General features: G+C 44.4%; 1 protein-coding gene and 1 long non-coding RNA gene across 2 annotated transcripts; one reads left to right on the top strand and one right to left on the bottom strand.

The window, feature by feature from the left end:
* Positions 1–493: 493 nt before the first annotated feature.
* On the bottom strand, positions 494–1,383 carry LOC309362407. Its single transcript, XR_014164951.1, has 2 exons — positions 1,125–1,383; positions 494–974 (listed from the first exon to the last, which is right to left on the bottom strand). It is a non-coding gene; the product is annotated as an uncharacterized lncRNA (long non-coding RNA).
* Positions 1,384–4,089: 2,706 nt separating this feature from the next.
* On the top strand, positions 4,090–18,343 carry LOC309362406 (uncharacterized protein). Its single transcript, XM_081931751.1, has 2 exons — positions 4,090–4,521; positions 13,632–18,343. Exon 2 carries the CDS (start codon positions 13,658–13,660, stop codon positions 14,591–14,593), a length of 936 nt encoding a protein of 311 aa, XP_081787877.1. The 5' UTR covers positions 4,090–4,521; positions 13,632–13,657; the 3' UTR covers positions 14,594–18,343.
* Positions 18,344–25,389: the final 7,046 nt, after the last annotated feature.

Genomic DNA, 25,389 nt, shown 5'->3' with positions numbered 1-25,389 from the left:
TTCACTCAGGTCCGCGTCAGTTATTTAAGGCAGGAACCCCTGGGTTGTTGTTGCTACAATGTTGACAGCTGGCTGCCTATAAAAGCAGGCCTGCTGAGCTGTTTGCTGTTTAGTTTCTATTCCAGCTTACAAAATAAAGAGCTGCTTTGGAGAAATCGCTGTGTCGTCTGCCATGTCTACCCACTATTTAACAGGAACCATGTTTGTTTAAATATGACAATGGAAAATATGCTCTCCATTTAAATTTTTATTAAAATAATTCATTCAGTTACCCAGAAGAGTCATTAGGCTTTTTTTGCTGTAAGGTACTTCATACATTTTAAGAAGTGGGTCATGAAACCCTTGATCCCGCTCCTTAAAATACCAAATGGGATTCCTAAATAAATATGAATGGGCCGGGGCTGCACAAAAATTGTTATTTTGTACTGCAGCCCACATTTCAGAATAACAGATAGGCACCATACTGAAATTTCTGTAACTGCTCCAGAGAGACTTGTTTTTTAAAATGTTTTTATTAAATTCTTGGGTACACCCAGAGTCTCTGTTTTCAAGTCACAGAATCCTTCAAACAAGTCAGTCCTATTCAGAGTGAGACAGTACTGTTCTAGGCAATATGGAGTTGGGGAGGGGGGAAGAAAAGTGGGAAGAGAGAGGGAAGGAAAGCGGGAAAGATATAAACATTTCATTCATTTCTATAGTATGTGAGCTTTTGTGTCAACGTCAGGTAAACAAGTATTTTATTTTTATTGGCAGTGGGAGAGACCAGAGGGCTCAGGAAGGTGGTTGGTTGCAGGATATTCATCAAAGCAATGCCCAGTCTCTGTGGTGTTTGAGAGTGACCCCCCAATGGCTGTTCACACATGCGAGGGAGCCATTGCCTGCTGCAGTCAGCATGTGGCGACCGTGTGTGTGAAGGGACAGAATACCCAAATCCTGTCTGTGAAATCACCCCAGGCTTCAATAATGAACCAGGCCTCAAAACTGTCCAAAACTCCTGAAGAAGTGTGCATGCACACGAAAGCTCATACCTAGAACTAACTTAGTTGGTCTTTAAGGTGCTACTGGAAGGAATTTTTTGTTTTGACTATGGCAGACCAACACGGCTACCTATCTGTAACCAAAACTCCTTTTGTCTTCTAAAAATCCAAAACAGCTTTTCTCTGCTCTTCTCTGCTTTTCTCACAAGATGCTGTGGCAAAAGGCAAAATGTTACTTTTAAAGGCTAATGAATAGGCTCTGTCATTGCCAAGAATACTCAGGCCTGAGAAACGAATCTTATCTCATTTGGTTGCAACATCTTGGACATGCTGAACCACCAGGGCTCCTCGACCCACCCCCTCAGCTTCTTATTCCCCCTTTCCTGGGAAGAGTCCAATAGTCCCAAGACAGCTTTCTATTCATGCTCAGAGGAACTCATGGGGCAGGACTCCTGGAAAAGGAGGAGAGAACTGGAAAGGGGTATATATGCTTGTGCACAGGACTGTCAACTTCGTGCATGCTTTTTGTGACTTATCACACTTGCTCCTTCTACCAGTTCATGAATGGTAGAAATAAAAAGCCTTTCTCTGAAACTATTCCTTGAGTGTCTGTTGACTCCCACTTCCCTTTCCCAGGCACAATATTTTTCCCACCTGAGGGCAAAGCCTCATAAGGCTACATGTGTGTCTAAAATCCCAGGAGGCAGAGACCCAAATCTGGGCTGAGACAAGGGGATGGCAGATCTCTAGCTAGCGATTGACCTGTGGGAATGTTTAGAAAGGCAGGAGAGGATATATTATTTGATGATATCCATAGTAACTAGCGTTAACAAGTTCTATATCTTAGCATAATTCAAACATTCTCCTTTTCAAATTTGCACAGCTGTACGCTTGTTGCAGGCCCATCTGAGCCTCACTATTTAAGATTCCTTGTTATCCCTCTTTAAAAGTGTAGACACGACAATCTTATTAAAATCAGTATACAGGTAGTTTATTCATTTTCATTCAGTTCACAATTAGATTCCTGAAGGCAGGCTTATGTTACAAAAGTATATCTATATCTATACATAAACCATAATCTAAGGGAGTTAGTCCCAAGTGATTGCGATTCAGCAGTCACTTTTCCTAACACATAGAAAAAAACAAAATGGAGAAGAAAGAATGAAGCACTCCCAGAATAGGCCACACCTATTTCAAGTCACATGTAGAGGAAGCGCTGGTCCCAGCTCAGGAGGAAACAGGAAGTTTTCTCCTGGGTTGTACAAAGCATCCCCTAGCATGTCCACTCTAGGAATGTTGTACCTGACTGCTACGAATTTCATGTCCCACAGACCCAAGCTCCTCCTGCCCACTGACCAGAAAATATCCCCCACAAAAAAAGCCCACCCTGAGATTCCTTCTTCTTTCGCTCTCCAATTTTATAAATTGCTTAATAAAAAATTGTGGTGTTGCCCTCATTGTGAATAAGTGAGGTTCATAGACACAGAATGAAAGAGTTGGAGGGGGCTAAGTGGGTCATCTAGCCGAACCCCCTGCAATGCAGGAATCTTTTTGACAAGGTGGGGCTTGAACCCACAACCCTCAGAGTCTCATGCTCTACCAACTGAGTTATCCCAGGACTCGGATCAAATTCAGCTGGTAGGATTGCAAGGAATCGGGAGCAAAGCTTTTGTATGAATATATTACCTCAAGTTATTCTGATGCTCCCAAATGCACTGGTACAAATAATTTTTCAGATTGAAAAAGTGGTATAATTACTTCTGTTATTATTATTCTCCAGGCAATTTGGATGACTTCCAGCAAAATATAAAAACATAATAAGACATCAGACATTAAAAACTTCCTGATTCTGCTTCTTTGACAGAAGCCGACAGGGAACCAGGCAGAGGGAACCAGGCAGAGGGCCTTCTTGGTAGTGGCACCCACTCTGGAATGCTCTCCTGTCAGATGTCAAGGAAATAAGCATCTATCTGACTTTTATAAGACATCTGAAGGCAGCCCTGTATGGAGAAGTTTTAATGTTTGATGTTTCATTGGTTTTTTAAAAAATATTCTGTTGGGAGCTGCCCTAGTGGCTGGGGAAACCCAGCCAGATGAGTGGTTGTAATATTAATATTATTATGCTTACTTGAATAAGGTTTCCTGGAAGCCGCCGGAGGGGAGAGATGTTCTTGGACTCCTCGCAGGCTTGGCCACCATGAGGAGACAGTGCTGGGATTCCTGCATTGAAGGCGGTTGGACTAGACGGCTCTCAGGGTGCCCTTCCATCTCTATGATTCTAACAGGGACTAGATGGGCTTGATCAAACTACAGGGGTCTTCATGTGATCTGTCTCTGCATGCAGAAGAACGTTTTCCTGGTGTGTGTGTGTGTGTGTGTGTGTGTGTGTGTGAGAGAGAGAGAGAGAGAGAGAGAGAGAGAGAGAGAGAACCTTCAGGGAGAGGCCCCTGTCTCTTATTTGCAACTAGGTTGAATCAGCTGCAATACCCCCACACTTGACCCACCGCTTCCCTGCCTGCTCTCTCTCCACCCCCAACCCCAGTTCCATGGGTATTGCATTGCACCCCCCCCCAAAGCTTGCTGCACCCCGAGGCGCTTTGCACTCACCGGATTCCTTGCGTGACAAGGACACTGCACGAGGGCAGAGGGGGCGGGACAGCTGTTCTAATTAAGCCGCGCCCCCTTTCCCAAATCAGTATGGAGCAGCCCCACCCTCTCTTTCTCTGTCTCTCTCTAGCAGCTTGCTAGAGAGCCTCTCTCTAGGCTTTAACCCTTAAGGCAACGAGCCTCTGTTCCCTGTACTCGAAGCCCAGGTTCCCTCCCTTCTCTCCCCATTGGCTGGTTACTGCAATTATCCCACCCCCAGATATCCTGCCTCCCTGGCGGGGGCTCCCATTCCCGCCCCCGCTGCCCAGGGTCGCTCCTGCTGCCGGGATTTCGGGTGAGTGCAAAGCCAGCGGCGGGGAAGGAGGGAAGGGGCTTGGCAAGGGGTGGGGGGTCCAGGATGAGAAGCCCCGGGACGGGGAGAGGCGGCCTGCACAAGTCCGGGCGGGGAGAAGAAGAGAAGGGAGGAAAGGGAGCTGTTTTTCTTAATGGGGCCTTGAAGGGGGGGGAGGGGGGGTTCCCGTTGTGGAAAGAGAGAAGCTTCTTCCTGCCCGGATCTGGTGCAAAGGGATTTGCCTGGAAGGAGGCGGGAAAGGGGAGAGGGTTGGGCATTGCAGACCAGCCTCGCCATAGTAGTAATAATAATATGATATTTATAACGTACCCATTTTCTGGGTTTCCCCAGCCACTCTGGGCGGCTTCCAACAAAATAAAAAACACCAGAAACCTCCAAGTCTTCCGTTTTGTAGAGGAGATGGGGACATGGATTGCTGGATGGCAGAGGGAGAAAGAGGAAAAGATGGGGAGGAAAACAAAGGTCCTGGCAGGAAGAAGGAAGGGCTGAGGCCTCCTCCAAAGAGCTCTTTGTTCTTGAACTCCTTGCATAAAGTAGTGGGGGCGGGGCCGGATTGAGGTTTGATGAGGCCCTAAGCTACTGGAGGTAATGGGGCCCTTTATATGTCCAGCTATCCTTTGTCAACAACAAATTGTTGCTGTTTTTTGTGTAGAATATAGGCTGTGTGGTAATTTATGGACCTAATAGGTATCTAAAACCATTTCCACATAACAGAGTATGTGCATAATACAATTATGAAGTATATTAAAAGTGAAATAATTATTAAGCTCTAACTTAAAATGATTTTGTTATTCATAACAAACTTAATAATGGAAACACATTATGGCATTTGGCAATAACAAAAGTTCCTTTAGAAACACAATTTACAAAGACTCCTAATCTAGTCCTAGAAACTTGCTATAATAATAGGTGTAAATATATGATGCAAACTACTAATAATTATAAATAGCATTATTAACATGAAATTAATTGTTATAACCTGTACAATGCAATTGTAGTTAATACAATGCAATTTTTATATAAGTATCAGTATTACCATAATAGTCCACAATACTTTCCTTCTTGCCTTTGCCAAAGCAACGTCACTGAGGATATCATCAAATGATAAACTGCCTAGCTTGTCACTTTCTATGTACATGAGGCTGAAGTAACATAATTTATCTTGAGACATTGTTGTTCTAAATTCATTACAAATGGGAATTTACAATCATCATTCAAAGGAACATTCTCAGAATTGCTTCTACATTCGGGAATGCTGATTGGACATTGTTGTTGTTGTTTAGTCACTTAGTCGTGTCTGACTCTTTGTGACCCCATGGACCAGAGCACGCCAGCCACTCCTGTTTTCCACTGCCTCCTGCAGTTTGGTCAAACTCATGTTAATACCGTATTTTTCGCTCTATAACACGCACCCGACCATAACACGCACATAGTTTTTAGAGGAGGAAAACAAGAAAAAAAATATTCTAAATGAAACAGTGGATGTATGATTTTTGTGGTTCATGCTGTGGCCACAGACATGTGATCTGACAGTGAGTTTGGAGTAGCCCAATGCAAAAATCCTGAGGATCCATGTGGATCCATGCTTTGTAACCACATTTTTGCACCACTGTGACCCTAGGCAACAGTGGGTGCGTGATTTTTTTGGTGCAAGATGTAGCCATGGACATGCTATGTGATCTGATGGTGAATTTGGGGTGACCCAATGCAAAAATCCTGAGGATCCATGTGGATCCGTGCTTTGTAACCACGTTTTTGCACCACTGTGACCCTAGGCAACAGTGGGTGCGTGATTTTTTTGGTGCAAGATGTAGCCATGAACATGCTATGTGATCTGATGGTGAATTTGGGGTGACCCAATGCAAAAAATCCTGAGGATCCATGTGGATCCCTGCTTTGTAACCACGTTTTTGCACCATTGTGGCCCCAGGCAACAGTGGGTGCGTGATTTTTTTGGTACAGACTGTAGCCATGGACATGTAATGTGATCTGATGGTGAATTTGGGGTGACCCAATGCAAAAATCCTGAGGATCCATATGGATTCGTGCTTTGTCACCACGTTTTAAATGGGGAGGGAAGGAAAAACACAGAAGGGACAAGAAGCACAAGAGGGGTGTGCAGAGAAGCAGCTGGCTAAGAATGCAGGAGAGGGGTATAACGGGGTGGGGGGAGGAAAGGAAGGCTAAAGTCCCCCCCCCCCCCAAGTCAGCCCTCTCTCTCTCTCTCCCACCTGCGAGTCCCTAGGGCACGAAGAGGAGGAGGTGGTGGGCTGGAGCCTGCACGCAGTGTGACTAGGAAAGAATTAGAAGGAAGGACTCGATCCTTTCCTTAACCCTCTGCTTGCCAGGAGGGCAGGGGATTCCCTGCTCTTTGTTGAGTTTGAGCAAAGCAGCAACAGAAGCGGGAGGGCAGTAAGACCCTGAGGCAGAATGCAGGAAAGCAGCAGCTTCCACCTTCCCTCCGCCTGCCCGCCCGATCTTATTTTTGCCTTATTTTTGCCCCTGCGCTCCAGCGAGTCAGCTCCAGGGACCACACATTCGCTCAATAACACGCACAGACATTTCCCCTTACTTTTTAGGAGAAAAAACCTGCGTGTTATAGAGCGAAATTTACGGTAGCTTTGAGAGCACTGTCCAATCATCTCGTCCTCTGCATATAAATAAGCAAGGAGACAATATACAGCCTTGTTGTACTCCTTTCCCAATTTTGAGCCAATCAGTTGTTCCATATCCAGTTCTAACTGTTGCTTCTTGTCCCACATAGAGATTTCTCAGGAGACAGTTGAGGTGGTCAGGCACTCCCATTTGCGTAGTCAATGAAGCAGAAGTAGATGATTTTCTGGAACTCTCTAGCTTTCTCCCTAATCCAGCACATGTTTGCAATTTGGTCTGTCGTTCCTCTGCCCCTCCAAAATCCAGCTTGTACTTCTGGGAGTTTTTAGTCCGCATACTGCTTAAGCCTGCCTTGTAGAATTTTAAGCATAACCTTGCTAGCGTGTGAAATGAGCACAATTGTGCAGTACTTGGAGCATTCTTTAGCGCTGCTCTTCTTTGGGATTGCGTTGTAGACTTATCTTCTCCAATCCTCTGGCCACTACTGAGTTTTCCAAACTTGCTGGCATATTGAGTATAGCACCTTAACAGTATCAACTTTTAAGGTTTTAAATAGTTACGCTGGAATGTCATCACTTCCACTGGCCTTATTATTAGCAGTGCTTTCTAAGGCCCATTTGACTTGACTCTCCAGGATATCTGGCTCAAGGTCATCAGTCACACTACCTGGGGTGTATGGGACATCCATATCTTCCTGGCATAATTCCTCTGTGCATTCTTGCAACCTCTTCTTGATGTCTTCTGCTTCTGCTAGGTCCTTACCACTTTTGTCCTTTATTATGGTAATCTTTGCCTAAAATGTTCTTTTCATATCTCCAATTTTCTTGAATAGATCTCTGGTTTTTCACATTCTATTGTTTCCCTCTATTTCTTTGCACTGCTCATTTAAGAAGTCCCTCTTGTCTTTCCTTGCTATGTGTTGGAAGTCTGCATTCAGTTTTCTGTATCTTTAACTATCTCCCTTGCATTTTGCTTGCCTTCTGTCCCCCACGGTTTGGCCTCATTGGACAACCACTTTGCTTTCTTGCATTTCCTTTTCATTGGGATGATTTTCATTGCTGCCTCCTGTATGATGTTCCAAGCCTCCATCCATAGTTCTTCAGGCACTCTGTCCACCAAATCTAAATCCTTAAATCTGTTCCTCTCTTCCCCTGTGTATTCATAAGGGATTTGATTTAGATTGTATCTTACTGGACCAGTGGTTTTCCCTCCTTTCTTCAGTTTAAGCTTGAATTTTGCTATAAGAAGCTGATGATCTGAGCCACAGTCAGCTCCAGGTCTAGTTTTTGCTGACTGTATAGAACTTCTCCATCTTTGGCTGCAAAGAATATAATTAATATGATTTTGATGCTGCCCATCTGGTGATGTGCATGTGTAGAGTCATCTCATGTGTTGTTGGAAAAGAGTGTTTGTTATGACCAGCTTGTTCTCTTGACAGAACTCGATTAGCCTTTTCCCTGCTTCGTTTTGAACTCCAAGGCCAAACTTACCAGTTGTTCCTTTTATCTCTTGATTCCCCACTTTAGCATTCCAATCCCCTATAATGAGAAGAACATCCTTCTTTGGTGTCACTTCTATAAAGTCTTGTAAGTCTTCGTAGAATTGGTCAATTTCAGTTTCTTCAGCACCAGTTCGAACTGATAGGTTGGCAGGAGCAGAGACAGAGCAACGGGAGCTCACCCCATCATGGGGATTCAAACCGCCAACCTTCTGATCAGCAAGTCCTAGGCTCTGTGATTTAACCCACAGCGTCACCCACGTCCCTCAGCATTGGTAGTTGGTGCATAAACCTGGATTACTGTGATGTTAAAAGGTTTGCCTTGGATTTGTATCGAGATCATTCTATCATTTTTGAGATTGCATCCCAGTACAGCTTTTGCCACTCTTTTGTTGACTATGAGGGCCACTCCATTTCTTCTATGGGAATCTTGTCCACAGTAGTAGGATATGATGATCATGCAAACTGAATTTGCCCATTCCCATCCATTATAGTTCACTGATGCCCAGAATGTCAATATTTATTCTTGCCATCTCATTTTTTACCACATCCAGCTTACCATGGTTCATGGATCTTATATTCCAGGTTCATATATTGTTCTTTGCAGCACTGGACTTTCCTTTCACTTCCAGGCACACCTTTTGGCTTTGGCCCAGCTGCTTCATCAGCTCTGGATCTACTTGTACTTGCCCTCCGCTCTTCCTCAGCAGCATGTTGGATGCCTTTCGATCTGAGGGGTTCATCTTCCAGCGTCATAACTTTTATACGCCCATGGAGCTTTCTTGGCAGGGATACTGGCGTGGCTTGCTGCTTCCTGCTCCAGATGGAGCACGTTTAGCCAAAACTCTCCACTTTGTCCTGTCTGTCTTGGGTGGCCTTGCACGGCATAGCTCATAGCAGGGCATAGCTCATAGCGTCTCTGAGTTATTCAAGCCCCTTTGCCATGACAAGGCAGTGATCCATGAAGGACATGGTCATTAAATATTACTTGGTACAGATCCTGATATGTCAGATTATCATGTTCATGGCTTTGACTCTCCCCCCCATTTAAATTATTTTATTGGTTTTCACGTATTACTTTACAATACAGATATAAAAGAGCCAACACCATTTCCTCCCCATCCCCCCATACATTTACATTTCTATTTCCTCAGTCCATCATATTATTCTTTTCTCCTTCCTCCCACTTCCCTCCGCCCCCACTCAATTTCCTCCACATTCTACACTTTACAATAATCTTTTCATTCTACAACCTTCTCGAATCATCTACATATTCTTATTATCTTTGCTTACTAATTATTCTTCTATCCAGTACGTCACATTTTAATCTAGGCATATTAGCATATATATTTTTGAGCAATATTTTGCCATATATTCATCAAAACATTTCCACTCCTTTTTAAATTTTTGATTCAACTGATTTCTTATTATAACAGTTAATTTTGCCAGAATTAAATATTCATTTAGTTTACAAATCCATTCCTCCTTTGTGGGTATAGTTTATGGCTTCCACCTAGCAGCAATCACTATTCTAGCAGCTGGCCTTGCATACAGAAAAATCCCCCCCCCCCGTGGTATCTCATCATCTGTCAATCCAAGGAGATATGCCTCTGGTTTGTTTGTTATTGATATTTTCAACATCTTCTCTAGTTCTTCGTGTACTACTATATAAAATTTCTTAATTTCCTCACACCTCCACCACATATGTGGTCCAGGCATTGGTATTTATATAATTTCAAACAAAGCATTTCGATTTCGACCAATCATATACAGTGGTGCCTCGCAAGACGAAATTAATCCGTTCCGTGAGGCTCTTCGTATAGCGGTTTTTTCCTCTTGCAAAGCAAGCCCATTGACAGCTTAGCGGATTAGCACTATTAGCGGCTTTTAGCGGATCAGCTGATAAGCGGCTTAGCAGTTTAGGAAAAGGGGGGAAGGGGGAAAAACCCGCAGGAACTCGCAAGACATTTCGTCTTGCAAAGCAAGCCCATAGGGAAATTCGTTTTGCGAAGCACCTCCAAAACGGAAAACCCTTTCGTCTAGCGGGTTTTCCGTCTTGCCAGGCGTTTGTCTTGCGGGGCACCACTGTACACCAGAGAAATCCAAAGCAGCTCTTTGTTTTTGGGATCCCTTTCATAAAGAAGTGGGGGGCAGATTATCTTCCTCTATGCTTTTAAATCTCTGTTGTTATTTCCACTGCAGGATTAAGTGATGATAATGATGTTGCACACCAATCCAGAAAAATGGGTGAAGGGGGCTATGGAAATGCTTCCCGTCATTATATATACTTCATATATTTAAGTAGTTTGTGTTACTTTTATTTTTTTAAAGACTAGGTCAGAGTGATACATTCCACCAGCATCAAAATAAAGTAGATTCGTGCACCTCCCCAGTTTGGTGGGCTTTCGGGACAAAGGACCCGTTATCATGATACACAATTCCTGTGGCTGGAGGCTCTACACATAGGATTGGGCATATGAAGACTGAGGGTGGCCAGTATTATAAGCAAATTGTGTGAGAGTGAGTGGGCTTTTTCCCAATCCAGCAGGCTCTGTTTAGGTAATAATAATAATAATAATAATAATAATAATAATAATTATTTATTATTTATACCCCGCCCATCTGGCTGAGTTTCCCCAGCCACTCTGGGCGGCTCCCAATCAGTATTAAAAACAATACAGCATTACATATTAAAAACTTCCCTGAACAGGGCTGCCTTAAGATGTCTTCTGAACGTCAGGTAATTCTTTATCTCTTTGACATCTGATGGGAGGGCGTTCCACAGGGCGGGCGCCACTACCGAGAAGGCCCTCTGTCTGGTTCCCTGTAGCCTCACTTCTCGCAATGAGGGAACCGCCAGAAGGCCCTCAGCGCTGGATCTCAGTGTCCGGGCTGAACGATGGGGGTGGAGACGCTCCTTCAGGTATACAGGACCGAGGCCGTTTAGGGCTTTAAAGGTCAGCACCAACACTTTGAATCGTGCTCGGAAACGTACTGGGAGCCAATGCAGATCTCTCAGAACCAGTGTTATGTGGTCCCGGCGGCCACTCCCAGTCACCAGTCTAGCTGCCGCATTCTGGATTAATTGCAGTTTCCGGGTCACCTTCAAAGGTAGCCCCACGTAGAGCGCGTTGCAGTAGTCCAAGCGTGAGATAACTAGAGCATGCACCACTCTGGCGAGACAGTCCACGGGGAGGTAGGGTCTTAGCCTGCGTACCAGGTGGAGCTGGTAGACAGCTGCCCTGGACACAGAGTTAATCTGCGCCTCCATGGACAGCTGTGAGTCCAAAATGACTCCGAGGCTGCGCACCTGGTCCTTCAGGGGCACAGTTACCCCATTCAGGACCAGGGAATCCTCCACACCTGCCCGCCTCCTGTCCCCCAAAAACAGTACTTCTGTCTTGTCAGGATTCAACCTCAATCTGTTAGCCGCCATCCAACCTCCAACTGCCTCCAGGCACTCACACAGGACCTTCACCACCTTCACTGGTTCTGATTTAAAGGAGAGGTAGAGCTGGGTGTCATCTGCATACTGATGAACACCCAGTCCAAACCTCCTGATGATCTCTCCCAGCGGCTTCATATAGATATTAAAAAGCATGGGGGAGAGGACAGAACCCTGAGGCACCCCACAAGTGAGAGCCCAGGGGTCTGAACACTCACCCCCCCCACCTTCTGGACACGGCCCAGGAGGAAGGAGCGGAACCACTGTATAACAGTGCCCCCAGCTCCCAGCCCCTCTAGACGGTCCAGAAGGATGTTATGGTTGATGGTGTCAAAGGCCGCTGAGAGATCCAGCAGAACTAGGAAACAGCTCTCACCTTTGTCCCTAGCCCGCCAGAGATCATCAACCAGCGCGACCAAGGCAGTTTCAGTCCCATGGTGAGGCCTGAATCCCGATTGGAAGGGATCCAAATGGTCCGTTTCCTCCAGGCGTGCTTGGAGTTGTTCAGCAACCACCCGCTCAATCACCTTGCCCAAGAATGGCAGATTTGAGACTGGGCGATAGTTGGCCAAATTGACCGGGTCTAAAGATGTTTTTTTAAGAAGCGGTTTAATGACCGCCTCTTTCAGCGGGTCTGGGAAGGCTCCCTCACAGAGGGAAGCATTCACCACCCCGCAGAGCCCATCGCCCAGCCCTTCCCGGCTCGCTTTTATCAGCCAGGATGGGCAAGGATCAAGGAGACAGGTGGTCGGTTTCACTCGTCCAAGCAGCCTGTCCACGTCCTCAGAGGTAACAGATTGGAATTGATCCCATGTAACAGGACCAGACAGAACTCTAGCACTCTCCCGCCCTGGCCCTGCTCCCACGGTGGAGTCTACCTCCTTCTGAATCTGAGCGATTTTATCTGCAAAAAACTTTGCAAAAGCATTGCAGGAGATCTTGGGGTCCCTACCAGGCCCCGGTGGTACAGGTGGTTCTGATAGATTGCGGACCACCTGAAAAAGTCTCCTGCTGCTGTTTTCTGCAGATGCAATGGAGGCGGTGAAGAAGGCCCTCTTCGCCGTCGCCATTGCCACTTGGTAGGCTCGACGTTGAGCTCTAACCCGTGTCCGGTCTGATTCAGAATGAGTTTTCCGCCACCGGCGCTCTAGCCGTCTCAACGATTGTTTCATCACCCTCAGCTCCGGGGAAAACCACAGGGCTGTCCGGGCTCCGTGCAATCGGAGAGGGCGCTTCGGAGCCAGACAGTCAATAGCCCTGGTTAACTCCGCATTCCAGCGGGCCACCAGGGAATCAGCTGAAAGGCCATCAACTTGGGATAAAGCATCCCCTACCACTCTCTGGAAGCCAATTGGATCCATTAAGTGGTGGGGGCGGACCATCCGAATCGGTCCCACCTCCCTGCGGAGGGGAAGGGTTGCGGAGAAGTCCAGTTGCACCCGGAAGTGATCTGACCATGGCACTTCTTTTGTTTCGCTTTTAGTTAATGTCAGATCACCAGCATCCGTAGAGGTAAACACCAAGTCTAAGGCATGTCCGTGGCTATGAGTTGGGCCAGACTTATTTAGGGACAGCCCCATGGAGGCCATGCTTCCACGAAGTCCCGAGCGGCCCCTTGTAAGGTCGTGTCGGCATGGATGTTAAAATCCCCCAGGACAACCAAGCTAGGTGTCTCCAGGAGCATATCCGCCACGACCTGAAGCAGCTCGGGCAGGGAATCCTTGGTGCAGCGGGGAGGTCGGTACACCAGTAGGAATCCTGTACTGCCCCTATTGCAATATTTTTACAGTTACATGTGGCATAAGAACACTTCAGTTTTACTTCTGACTCATAGGAGAGACTGCTGTTGGAGCCTGAGATCATTTCCTTATAAGACAAATGTGTCTTATAAGCCAGTTCCACCGTAGATCTCTACTATAAAATGATGCTGCTCTCTTAAGTGTGAATGGAGTGATCATAGGTTGCTCTTGCCATTATCTCATCTTCATTCCTAAAAATTTGGAACATGGAGACAGTGGACAATGAAGAGGGAGTGAAAATAAGAGAAGGTGCACATGGGGATTGATGTGTGTTCATTTCATTTCTTGTCTTTCTTAAAAGTCTAACAGGATTCACTCCTCCCCCCCCACTCCCAGACAGGTGAGGGAGATTGTGTGCAAAATTCTATGGAGCCATCTGTGAATTCATTGGGAAGAGTCTGTGGAAGAATGGGGATACACCAACAAACTCACACAGGAGAGAAACCATTTGAATACATGGAGTGTGGAAAGAACTTCAGTCAAAATGGAGCACTTAGGATACATCAACGAACTCACACGGGGGAGAAACCATTTAAATGTATTCAATGTGGAAAGAGCTTCAGTCGTAGTGGAGACCTCAGATTACATCAACGAACTCACACAGGGGAGAAGCCATTTAAATGCATTGAATGTGGAAAGAGCTTCAGTGAAAATGGATCCCTTAGAATACATCAACGAACTCACACAGGGGAGAAACCATTTAAATGTATTGAATGTGGAAAGAGCTTTAGTGAAAATGGATCCCTCAGAATACATCAACGAACTCACACAGGGGAGAAACCATTTAAATGCATTGAATGTGGAAAGGGCTTCAGTCAAAATGGAGCCCTTAGAATACATCAACGAATTCACACAGGGGAGAAACCATTTAAATGTATTGAATGTGGAAAGAGCTTCAGTGAAAATGGATCCCTCAGAATACATCAACGAACTCACACAGGGGAGAAACCATTTAAATGTATTGAATGTGGAAAGAGCTTTAGTGAAAATGGATCCCTCAGAATACATCAACGAACTCACACAGGGGAGAAACCATTTAAATGTATTGAATGTGGAAAGAACTTCAGTGAAAATGGATCCCTTAGAATACATCAACGAACTCACACAGGGGAGAAACCATTTAAATGTATTGAATGTGGAAAGAGCTTTAGTGAAAATGGATCCCTCAGAATACATCAACGAACTCACACAGGGGAGAAACCATTTAAATGTATTGAATGTGGGAAGAGCTTCAGTGAAAATGGATCCCTCAGAATACATCAACGAACTCACACAGGGGAGAAACCATTTAAATGTATTTAATGTGGAAAGAGCTTTAGTGAAAATGGATCCCTCAGAATACATCAACGAACTCACACAGGGGAGAAACCATTTAAATGTATTGAATGTGGAAAGAACTTCAGTGAAAATGGATCCCTCAGAATACATCAACGAACTCACACAGGGGAGAAACCATTTAAATGCATTGAATGTGGAAAGGGCTTCAGTCAAAATGGAGCCCTTAGAATACATCAACGAACTCACACAGGGGAGAAAACATTTAAATGCATTGAATGTGGAAAGAGCTTTGGTGAAAATGGAGACCTCAAAAGACATCAACGAACTCATACGGCAGAGAAACCATTTAAATGTATTGAATGTGGTAAGAGCTTCAGTCGAAGTTGGGCCCTTAGAATACATCAACGAACTCACACAGGGGAGAAACCATTTCAGTGCATGGAGTGTGGAAAGAGCTTCAGTGAAAGTGGAAAACTTAGAAGACATCAACGAACTCACACGGGGTAGAATTTCAATGGACTGAATAGGGAAAGCACTTCAGTGAAAGTGGAAAACGTAAAATACATCAACAAACTCTTAAAGGGCAGAAACCAATTAAATGTAAGGAGTGTGAAAAGAGCTTCAGACAGTGTGGAGACCTTAATATTCATGAGCAAATTCACACATATGAAAAGCCATATAAATGTATGCAGCGATCCACTCAAGGTTCACTATTTAATTCACATCAAGAAACTCCTCAAGGCAGAAATCAGCTTTATATACATGGAACCCGTGTGTTGTTCTGGTGTTTGTATTTAAATTTGTATACACATATATATGTATTAACGCTAGCATAACGCTAGCAAGGTTATGCTTAAAATTCTACAAGGAAGGCTCAAGCAGTATGTGGACCGAGAACTCCCCGAAGTGCAAGCTGGATTTCGAAGAGGCAGAGGAAACAGAGACCAAATTGCAAACATGCGCTGGATTATGGAGAAAGCTAGAGAGTTCCAGAAAATCAACTACTTCTGCTTCATTGACTACGCAAAACCCTATGACTGTGTGGACCACAGCAAACTATGGCAAGTTCTTAAAGAAATGGTAGTGCCTGACCACCTCATCTGTCTCCTGAGAAATCTCTATGTGGGACAAGAAGCAACAGTTAGAACTGGATATGGAACAACTGATTGGCTCAAAATTGGGAAAGGAGTACGGCAAGGCTGTATATTGTCTCCCTGCTTATTTAACTTATATGCAGAATTCATCATGCAAAAGGCTGGGCTGGATGAATCCCTAGCCGGAATTAAGATTGCCAGAAAAAATATCAACAACTTCAGATATGCAGATGACACAACCTTGATGGCAAAAAGTGAGGAGGAATTAAAGAACCTTTTATTGAGGGTGAAAGAGGAGAGTGCAAAATATGTTGTGAAACTCAACATCAAAAAAAAAAAAAGATCACGGCCCCTGGTCCCATCACCTCCTGGCAAATAGAAGGGGAAGAAATGGAGGCGGTGAGAGATTTTACTTTCTTGGGCTCCATGATCACTGCAGATGGTGACAGCAGCCATGAAATTAAAAGATGCCTGCTTTTTGGGAGAAAAGCAATGACAAACCTAGACAGCATCTTAAAAAGTAGAGAGATCACCTTGCCAACAAAGGTCCGTATAGTAAAAGCTATGGTTTTCCCAGTAGTGATGTATGGAAGTGAAATTAATGGACATCTCCGACAATTTCTGTCCCCAGGTTTGGGACGATGGAAGCTTATATCCTTTCGCTCTCTCTGCAGGATCAAGAGGTCAAAATTTCTTCCCCCCTTTTCTCCTGCTGTAAAGGGGGTTTTGATGGTTATAGATGCAGGGAATTTCAATCTTAGAGTCAATTTTCCAGGCTATTTAGCTTGCAAGATCTTTGCTTCAGTCTGTTTACAAAAAGCAGAAGGCGGACTTCCTGTTTACATCTTCCCGCTTCAGTGCCAAATTCAAGTTTGTTCCTTTGATCAAAGGAGCGATTCCTTTGATCTCCCGATCTTTCAATTCTCCTACTCACGGGTTGTTGTTTAAAAGTCGAATTGTCACAGGAAAGAGGACAGCGCTCTCCGGCATCAGCTGTGCAGCTTCGCTCCGCAGAAGTAGCGATTGACTCTCAGCACCGCGCCAGACACCCCGTCTCGCTCTAGAGCCCTTTGCAGGGTTCCTTTGCCGATCGGGGGGGGGGGGCGCAAAAGGTGCCCGCCGAGTCCCACGGTCGCAGGCGTCACCCGCCTGCCGTTTTCGAGAGGGAATCCGCCATTGCCGATGGCGCCGCCTCCGGAAGTCTCACCAGTTAGAAACTTTAATGATCCCAGCAACAGAACAAAGAACATGTCTTTTAGGAATGGCGGTGCTTCCAATGAAGAGGTCCACCCCCTCACATTCCTAGTCACCCCCTTCACTTCTGCGTCTCGTAATCTGAGCTCGTTCCCTCTGTGCTTTTTGTCCTGCCACTTTGGCAGCTCTCCCTGACCTTGGGAAAAGCAGATGGATGCTTTCCAGAGACAGTTAACTCTCTCTCTCCCAGTGGTTCTTCTGCAAGCTGTTCCCCCTCCAGTATTTCCCAGCTTCTGCCTTCTGAACTATGTTCTTTTGCAAATCACTGTTCCAAATCTATACAGTCCTCCTGCTCCTGGGAAGATTCAGATTGAGGCTCCCACGAATGCGTCTCAGTGCATCTGTCCTCAGTTGGGTCCCTGATGAGGTTTTGGTTTAGGGGAGCAAGCATGGGCCAGGCCCATGGGTGGGGGCGAGGGGAGAAGGGAACAGAAGTAGAGGGGATGCTTCCTTGCAAGGCTAGTTCTTGTTTCTCCTGGGTGTGCGCCTGTAATTAGCGAGTGTGCTTTTAACTGTAGTGCATCCCTTTGTCTTGGAGTGCAAGATGATTCAGGAGGCCTTAGAGCGAAGCACGTGTATCTCACATGTGCCTTGAGAGCCATGGTGGAGGGACGGTCGGGGTGCTTAAAAGGAGGCTGTTGTTTTGTTAGGGGAGGAGTCTTAGCGACGTCGAACAGGAAGAGCCAAGCGCGCCTGCAGGATACATGTGCTTGCTACTCTGAATTGGAAGATGGGCAGTGGAAGTGGCACATGCTTGTGCTAAAAGCAGATCTAATGAAGATTAAGTTAATGGCAACCTTTTTAAAAAATAATAATATTCTTTATTGATTAAAAAAATTGCATGTCTATACAAACATTATGTACAATCTCTTAACAGGTGGGGGGGGAGAAAAAAATAGAAATTAGAAAATTTATAAAGAAAGAAGAAAATAAAAAATAAAGAAGTAACAAAGATAAGAAACCAAGAAATAATAGTAAGAGTAAAAGACAAAGTTATTTACATAGTAAAAGTACTCTTCGACACAATCATTCCCATCCCGCTCATTCTACTGTTTGATATAACATTCTTTTTTACCCAGGCTTACATTATATAATATCATTTCTTTCTGCTTTGTATACATTCCTTTTCTTTACAAATATCACTCAATTTCTGCTCATATGGAGTTATTTGTACAATAAAGTTTTACATAATTCTTAAATATTATCCATTCTCTAGTTGTTTTTTGTTTCCATATTCCTCTAACTGATCTCGTCAGTTTTGCTAATTGTAGATATCATAACATGAGTATCTGCCAATCTGTAATCTCTGAGAGCGTTTCATTTTTCTAGTTCCTTGCTATAAGGGTTCTAGCTGCTGTTATATCATACATAAACAATGATCTTATAACTTTTTAAATTTCTGATGGTAATATACCAAGTAGGAAAATCTTTGGCGTTTTGTTTTAAAAGTAATTTAAATAGTTTCTTAAACTCGTTATAAATGTCATTCCGGTATTTGCCAATGGCTACACAGGTCCACCACGTATGATAGTATGACCCCTCCTCTTTTTTACATCTCCCACAGGTTGATGTTTTCCCTTTATACATTTTAGCAAGCTTTTTGGGGGTAAGATGCCATCTATATACCACTCCCTGCAAGGCCTTTCCCACCTGGCCTAGGGGGCGGGGCCAGGTGGGAGCTGCCCTAGTGGCTGTGGAAACCCAGCCAGATGAGCGGGTATAAATAATGTTGTTATAATATTATTATTATTATTATAACAACGTATTATTATTATGACACTCAACTCTATCTGTTGATGGATGGCCATCCTGACTCGGCCCCAGAAACACTGATCAGATGTTTTTGGAAGCTGTGGCTGGATGGTTACGTGGGAGCCGGTTGAAGTTAAATCCTTCGAAGACACAGGTCCTTTGAATGAGTTGGGACGATAGGGGATTGGGGGGGGGGCAACTCCCATCTCTTGCGGGGGTGCAATTAGTGCCAGCACCGTCTGTTAAGAGTTTGGGTGTAATCTTCGATACCTTTCCATGGAGGTGCAGATTGCAGCTATAACAAAGGCGGCATTTTTTCATTTCCGCCAAGCTAAGCAGTTGACTCCTTACCTCCTTACCTCTCTCACCCTGACTTATCCACTGTGATCCACGCAACGGTCACCTCCACACTGGATTTTGGTAACTTGCTCTACATGGGGCTGCCCTTGAGACTGACCCAGAAAGTCCAGCAGGTGCAGAATGCCGTGGCGAGACTCCTTACGGGGTCCTCCCTGTGGGATCACATTCACCCGGTACTAGTGAGCTGCACTGTCTCCCGGTGGAGTACAGGATCAGGTTTAAGGTGTTGGTTTTAACCTTTAAAGGCCTATACAGCCTAGGACACTCGTACCTACGGGACCACCTCTCCTGGTTTGTCCCAAGGAGGACCTTACAGTCTTCAAACAAAAACATCTTGGAGGTCCTGGGCCACAGAGAGGTTAGGCTGGCCTCAACCAGAACCAGGGCTTTTTCAGCTGTGGCTCCGATCTGGTGGAACACTCTGGGCTAGGGCCCTGCCGGACGTGACGTCTTTCTGCAGGGTCTGCTAGACAGAGCTGTTCCACCAGGCCTTTGGCCAAGGCACAGCCTGACGCCCTCCCTTGGCAATCCTCACAGAACTCTAGCCCAATGGTTGCCATTAACCTGATGTGAACTGATTTTATAATGAAATGATTTTAGAATGTTGTATCATTTTACTGTTGTTAGCCACTCTGAGCCCAGCTTCGGCTGGGATATAAATAAAATGTTATTGTTATTATTATGCTTAATTGAATAGCAGTTCCCGGAAGCCGCCGGAGGGAAGAGATGCACTTGGGCTCCCATCCTCCTTGCAGGCTTGGCCACCATGAGGAGACAGTGCTGAGATTCCTGCATTGCAGGGGGTCGGACTCGATGACTCTCAGGGTCCCCTTCCATCTCTACGATTCTATGATTCTAACAGTGTGCGGGACTAGATGGGCTTGATCAAACTACAGGGCTCTTCGTGGGATCTGTGTGTGTGTGTGAGAGAGAGAAAGAGCGTACCTTCTGGGAGAGGCCATTTCTCTTCTTTGCAAGGAGGATGAATAAGCTGTAACCCCCACCCCCAAATTAAAACTGCCTTCCACTTTTTTTCAGTATTTCCTGTGAAGAAAATTGCTTTCACATCCGTAGCGTACATTTGGCAGGCATCTAAGGTACCCCCCCCCCAAAGATTCATGGGAGTAGTCGAATGGGAGGTATTCTTTGACAGCGTGTCTGTCTTGCTGCTGCTGCATGTCACTGTTCCCTGTTTCTGTGTGTCTGTGAGGAGAATACAGGACACTGCAAAAGACACAGGGTGTTATGAATGTGCAATAAGCCAGACAGAGAATGGTCCCTCCCTATAATGTAAATAGAGAGACTTCTTTTCAGGAGATTTCTGTATAAAGAACACTTTGCTGAGGTGGAAGTGGGGCCTAAGTGAGGTTGCAGTGGAATCATGTTTGCATGAACATGAGAATGTGAGATATGGTCTCCATTTAAATATTTATTAAAATAATTTATTCATTTACCTAGAAGAGTCATTAGGCTTTTTTTTTTTTGCTGTAAACTGCTTCCTACATTGTAAGAAGTGGGTCTTGAGACCCTGGATCCCTCCTCGAAATACAATGTGAACCAAATGGGTGAGGCAGTAAAGAGTTTATTGATTACATTACATTATTGCACGAGGGAAGGGGTCCAAAGCAGCTGATGCTCCCTATACTCGGAGCACAGGTTCCCTCCCTCGTCTCCCCATTGGCTGGTCCTGTAAGGTTTTCCTCCCCCCAGTTATCAAAGGAAAGGAAAGAGGCTGGGGGGGGGGAGAGAAACTTCTCCTTCCTCGCCAGAGTCACCTGACTTCCGGCTTCACCAGCGGAAGCTTTACAATAGGGGCTTGCAAAGGAGGGAGGGAAGGGGGCTGCTTCGTCCTAATTGTTGTTGTTGTTTAGTCGTGTCCGACTCTTCGTGGCCCCCTGGACCAGAGCACGTCCTAATTAAGCCTCCTAATTAAGCGGGGTCCCTCCCTGCCTCCCAGGCGAGGGCTCCCATTCCCGCCCCCCGCTGCCCAGGGTCGCTGCATCTGCCGCCGCCTTCAGGATTTCGGGTGAGTGCAAAGCCAGCGGCGGGGAAGGAGGGAAGGGGCTTGGCAAGGGGTGGGGGGTCCAGGATGAGAAGCCCCGGGACGGGGAGAAGAAGAGAAGGGAGGAAAGGAAAGGGAGCTGGTCTTTTTAACGGGGCCTTGAAGGGGGGGAGGGGTTTCCGCAGTGGAAAGAGAGAAGCTTCTTCCTGCCCAGATCTGGTGCAAAGGGAGTTGCAGGAAAGGAGGCGGGAAAGGGGAGAGGCTTGGACATTGTTGGGCAGGCTAATAAAAATAATAAAAATAATACCTGCCCATCTGGCTGGGTTTCCCTAGCCACTCTGTGTGGCTTACAACATAGATAAACCATAATAAAACATCAAACGTTAAAAAATTCCCAATACAGGGCTGCCTCCAGATGTCTTCTAAAAGTCAGATAGTTGTTTATTTATATGAAATTGGAAGGGAGGGCGCCACCAGCGAGAAGACCCTCTGCCTGGTTCCCTGTAACTTCGCTTCTTGCAGGGAGGGAACTGGCAGAAGACCCTCAGAAGTGAACCTCAGTGTCCTTCCTTCCTTCCTTCCTTCCTTCCTTCCTTCCTTCCTTCCTTCCTTCCTTCCTTCCTTCCTTCTTTTTCTTTAAACACCAGGTGAAAGCATTCCTCTTCTCCCAGGCATTGGGCTCATTAAACAATCTATGGCCTTCACACCTGCATTTGTACGTGCGTAAGGGGGTGGTTGTCGTTTTTATTTCTTACTGTGCTGTGCATCTCTGATTTTCTATTGTAAGCTGCCCTGTGATCTTCGGAGGAAGGGCAGTATAGAAATGTAAAGAATAGCAGTAAAAATAGGAAGCCCTGTTGTGTTCAAGAGGGTGGTTGGGACAGAGTCTCTGATTAGCATGCATAGCAGGTCAGGCTAAGGAGGGAATTATTATTATTATTATTATTATTATTATTATTATTATTATTCATTACGTGCACCCTGCCCACGTGACTGGGTTTCTCGGCCACTCTGGAAGGCTTCCAACAAAATAAAAAACACCGAAAACATTGAATACTTCCCTGTACAGGGCTGCCTTCAGAAGTCTTCCATTTTGCAGAAATGGCCTTCAATTTTAAAGAAATGCCCTCTTTAAGTAATCGCGTGATGTAAACATGTACACTAGTGGTCAAAATTGTGGAAACCTTTTGGAAAAGTGTATTTCTGAGGTTTGATGACTCCTAACACTTTTTTTTTTAGTAATACCATAAAATTATATATCAATGGAAATATAATTTAATGAAAAATGTAATGCAATAACTTTTATGAAGGATTATTTATTACAACAGCAGTCATAAAGAAGAAACGTGAAACGCATACAACAAAAGAGATATACAAAAATTCTCACCGTGTCAGTTAATACTTAGCTGGGTAACCTTTAGCCTTCCATGGAGTAAAGTAAGCTTTTTAGTTCTGCAGCTGTAATAATGTGAAACAAAGATTAAATTATTTCCCTTATTAATTGGGTTTTATTGCTGGGCTGCTTCTGACTAACAAGTTTCTTTAGTCAGCTCCATAGATTTTTGATTGAGTTAAGGTCTGGGCTATGTATTATGGGGCATTTACTTTCCCATTAATGACTCAAATTTTGTCCAAACCTCGTGCTGTCATACAGCCCCAGATCATAGCACTGACTGGGTGTTTCACAGAAGGTGCTATGTAAATAGGATGTAAATCTCCTCCGATTCTCCTCACGTATTTCATGCCATCATACCAAGCGAGATTTTGGTCTCTTCACTCCAAATAACAGTGTCCCATTGTTCTGCTGTCCAGTTAACATGGGTTTAGCCCAGTCTGATTTTGTAGTGTCTGCGTCTCCTTATACCTCTTCCAAAATTTAGAAATGCCCCCTTTGGTTAAGTTTCTGCCAATTTTTCTTCTAATATCTTCATAACTGTAGCCTTGTTCACTTAATAGTACTATTTTATATCCCTTTCTAGGTGACCAGTCAACTTTTGCGCCATTTATTTAATTTTATTACGTTTTACAAGCTCACTAAATGAAAAAAACCTCAACCAACTTGATAGCAATCGCACAACACATTTTTTAAAAAAAATATTTTTATTGAATTTTCAAATTATAACAACAAATTTCCACAAATCTTAATTGAACAATTTCTATATCCGTATTTCTCCCCTCCCTCCTCTTTGGCTTCCCCCATATTTGCGTATTGATTAATTAAACAAATTCTATACTCTGCTGATTTTGCTTCTTATATAGTTGTCAAAACCTGCCAATGAGTCCATATCTTTATACTGTCCTTTTATATAGTTTATAAATGGTTCCCACTCTTTTTTGAAATCAATGTTGTCTCTCTCATGTATTCTCTCTTTTTTGTTTTGACTATGGCAGACCAACACGGCTACCTATCTGTAAATGTATTCTCTCTGTCAGCTTAGCCAGTTCCGCGTAGTCCATAAGCTTGGCTTGCCATGCTTCCTTTGTTGGCGCTTTCTGTTTTCCATACTTGTGCTAATAAAATTCTTGTTGCTGTTGTCGCATACATAAACTATGTCCAATTTCCCTCTCATGTATCATGATCTAAAATTAAAGCAGGAAAGATTCTGGTTTTTAAACAAAGGGTTTTTTCAGTTCATTTTTTTTCCAGTTCATTATATATCATTTCCCAGTATTCTTTGACCTTCTTGCATTCCCACCATACATGAAAAAAGTACCACCTTTCTCTTTACATCTCCAACATATCTTGGATCCTGTTTTATACATTTTTGCAGTTTTTCCAGTGTGATATACCATCTATATATCATTTTCAAATACAGTGGTACCTCGGGTTACATACGCTTCAGGTTACAGACTCTGCTAACCCAGAAATAGTACCTTAGGTTAAGAACTTTGCTTCAGGATGAGAACAGAAATCGTGCTCCAGTGGCACAGCAGCAGCGGGAGGCCCCATTAGCTGAAGTGGTGCTTCAGATTAAGAACAGTTTCAGGTTAAGAACAGACCGCTGGAATGAATTAAGTACTTAACCCAAGGTACCACTGTAATTTTCTCTTAATGATATACAATCTGTAAACTTTACATTTGTTTTCATAAACTCTCCCATTCCTCCAACTGTATATTAAGCCCAACATCCGGAGCCCATTTTATTTGGGCCGATTTTACCTTCTCATCTAAAGTCTCTCCATATAGCAAAATGTTATATGCTTTCTTCAATAATTTGGTATTTCCCTCCACAATTTCCTTTTGAAAGTTTGAGATAGTATAGCTGAACCCCTTTATTATCTTCTTTAAATTGCTCATTAATTTGTCTGTGATGCAACCAACTTTGTAAAGTACCTTTCAAGTTTTCATAACTTTTAAATTTCAAACCTTTCTCCTCTTCTATTAACAAATCTCTATATGTTGGCCACTTTCCTTTTTTATCACCCCTCCAGCTACACAGGGTCTAATCCTGCCAGACTTTGGTGGATGTCTCAAAAAATTCCAAGTTGTTGGATATTCAAATCGCAGAGCTTGTCAAAACTGAGAGGCAACTATTTACAAATCCTGTTCTTTCAGCAAAGCAGAAATTTTAGGGTTAAAAATACATTTGCTTTCACTCAGAGGCTGTAATTTAGATTTTTGGGGGCATTCATCTCATTCCATCTTATTCACAAAACGTCTCTGCAGGGTTCTCTGAATAGCAGAAGTACGGCTTCCATTTTTAATACTTCTCGCTTTGAAATTCAAATTGAATTTAAGTCCAAATTTTTAAATTCCTCTCCAAAAGCTTCTTTTTCTTTTACCTTATAACAGAAGATCTGTCACTTCAGAGGGCGGCTTTTAGGCTTCGGGTATTCAGGTGTGCGTTGGAGCCGACAGCCCACCTCGACCGTCTTCTCCTCCCTGATGCAGTTGCGGGAGCCGGTTTGACGGGAGACCTGGGGCTCAGCTGGACCCCGTTGGAGCCCCACTCTTCTGCAGAGTTTTGTGCGGGAGGCTTTTTTTAGCCCCTAAACCTCTCCTCGGTGGCCTGAAATCCCCCTAAGGGCTCTGTCTTACTCCAGCCCGGAAGCCCGCAATCACAAAGTCAACTCTTTCTGACATTTATTTTATTTTATTACATTTTACAAGTTCACTAACTGAAAGAACAAAAAAATCCCCAACCAACTTGATTGCAATCACATAACACACTGACAAATGTCCTGCTTATTTATGTTGCAATCCTTCCTAAAAGTTGTTGTATTACATTCTACTTTAAATTACAGTGGTACTTTAAATTACAGTGGTCTGTTCTTAACCTGAAGCACCACTTTAGCTAATGGGGCCTCCTGCTGCCGCCGTGCCACCAGAGCACAATTTCTGTTCTCATTCTGAAGCA

This window comes from Podarcis melisellensis (genome assembly GCF_964234715.1).
Source record: "Podarcis melisellensis genome assembly, contig: HAP1_SCAFFOLD_154, whole genome shotgun sequence".
NCBI classification, from domain to species: domain Eukaryota; kingdom Metazoa; phylum Chordata; class Lepidosauria; order Squamata; family Lacertidae; genus Podarcis; species Podarcis melisellensis.
This window is presented reverse-complemented; position numbering and strand designations above follow the sequence as displayed.

Coding starts and splice junctions, on each gene's coding strand:
- LOC309362406 (XM_081931751.1), top strand. CDS start 13,658: ATGGAGCCATCTGTGAATTCATTGGGAAGAGTCTGTGGAAGAATGGGG.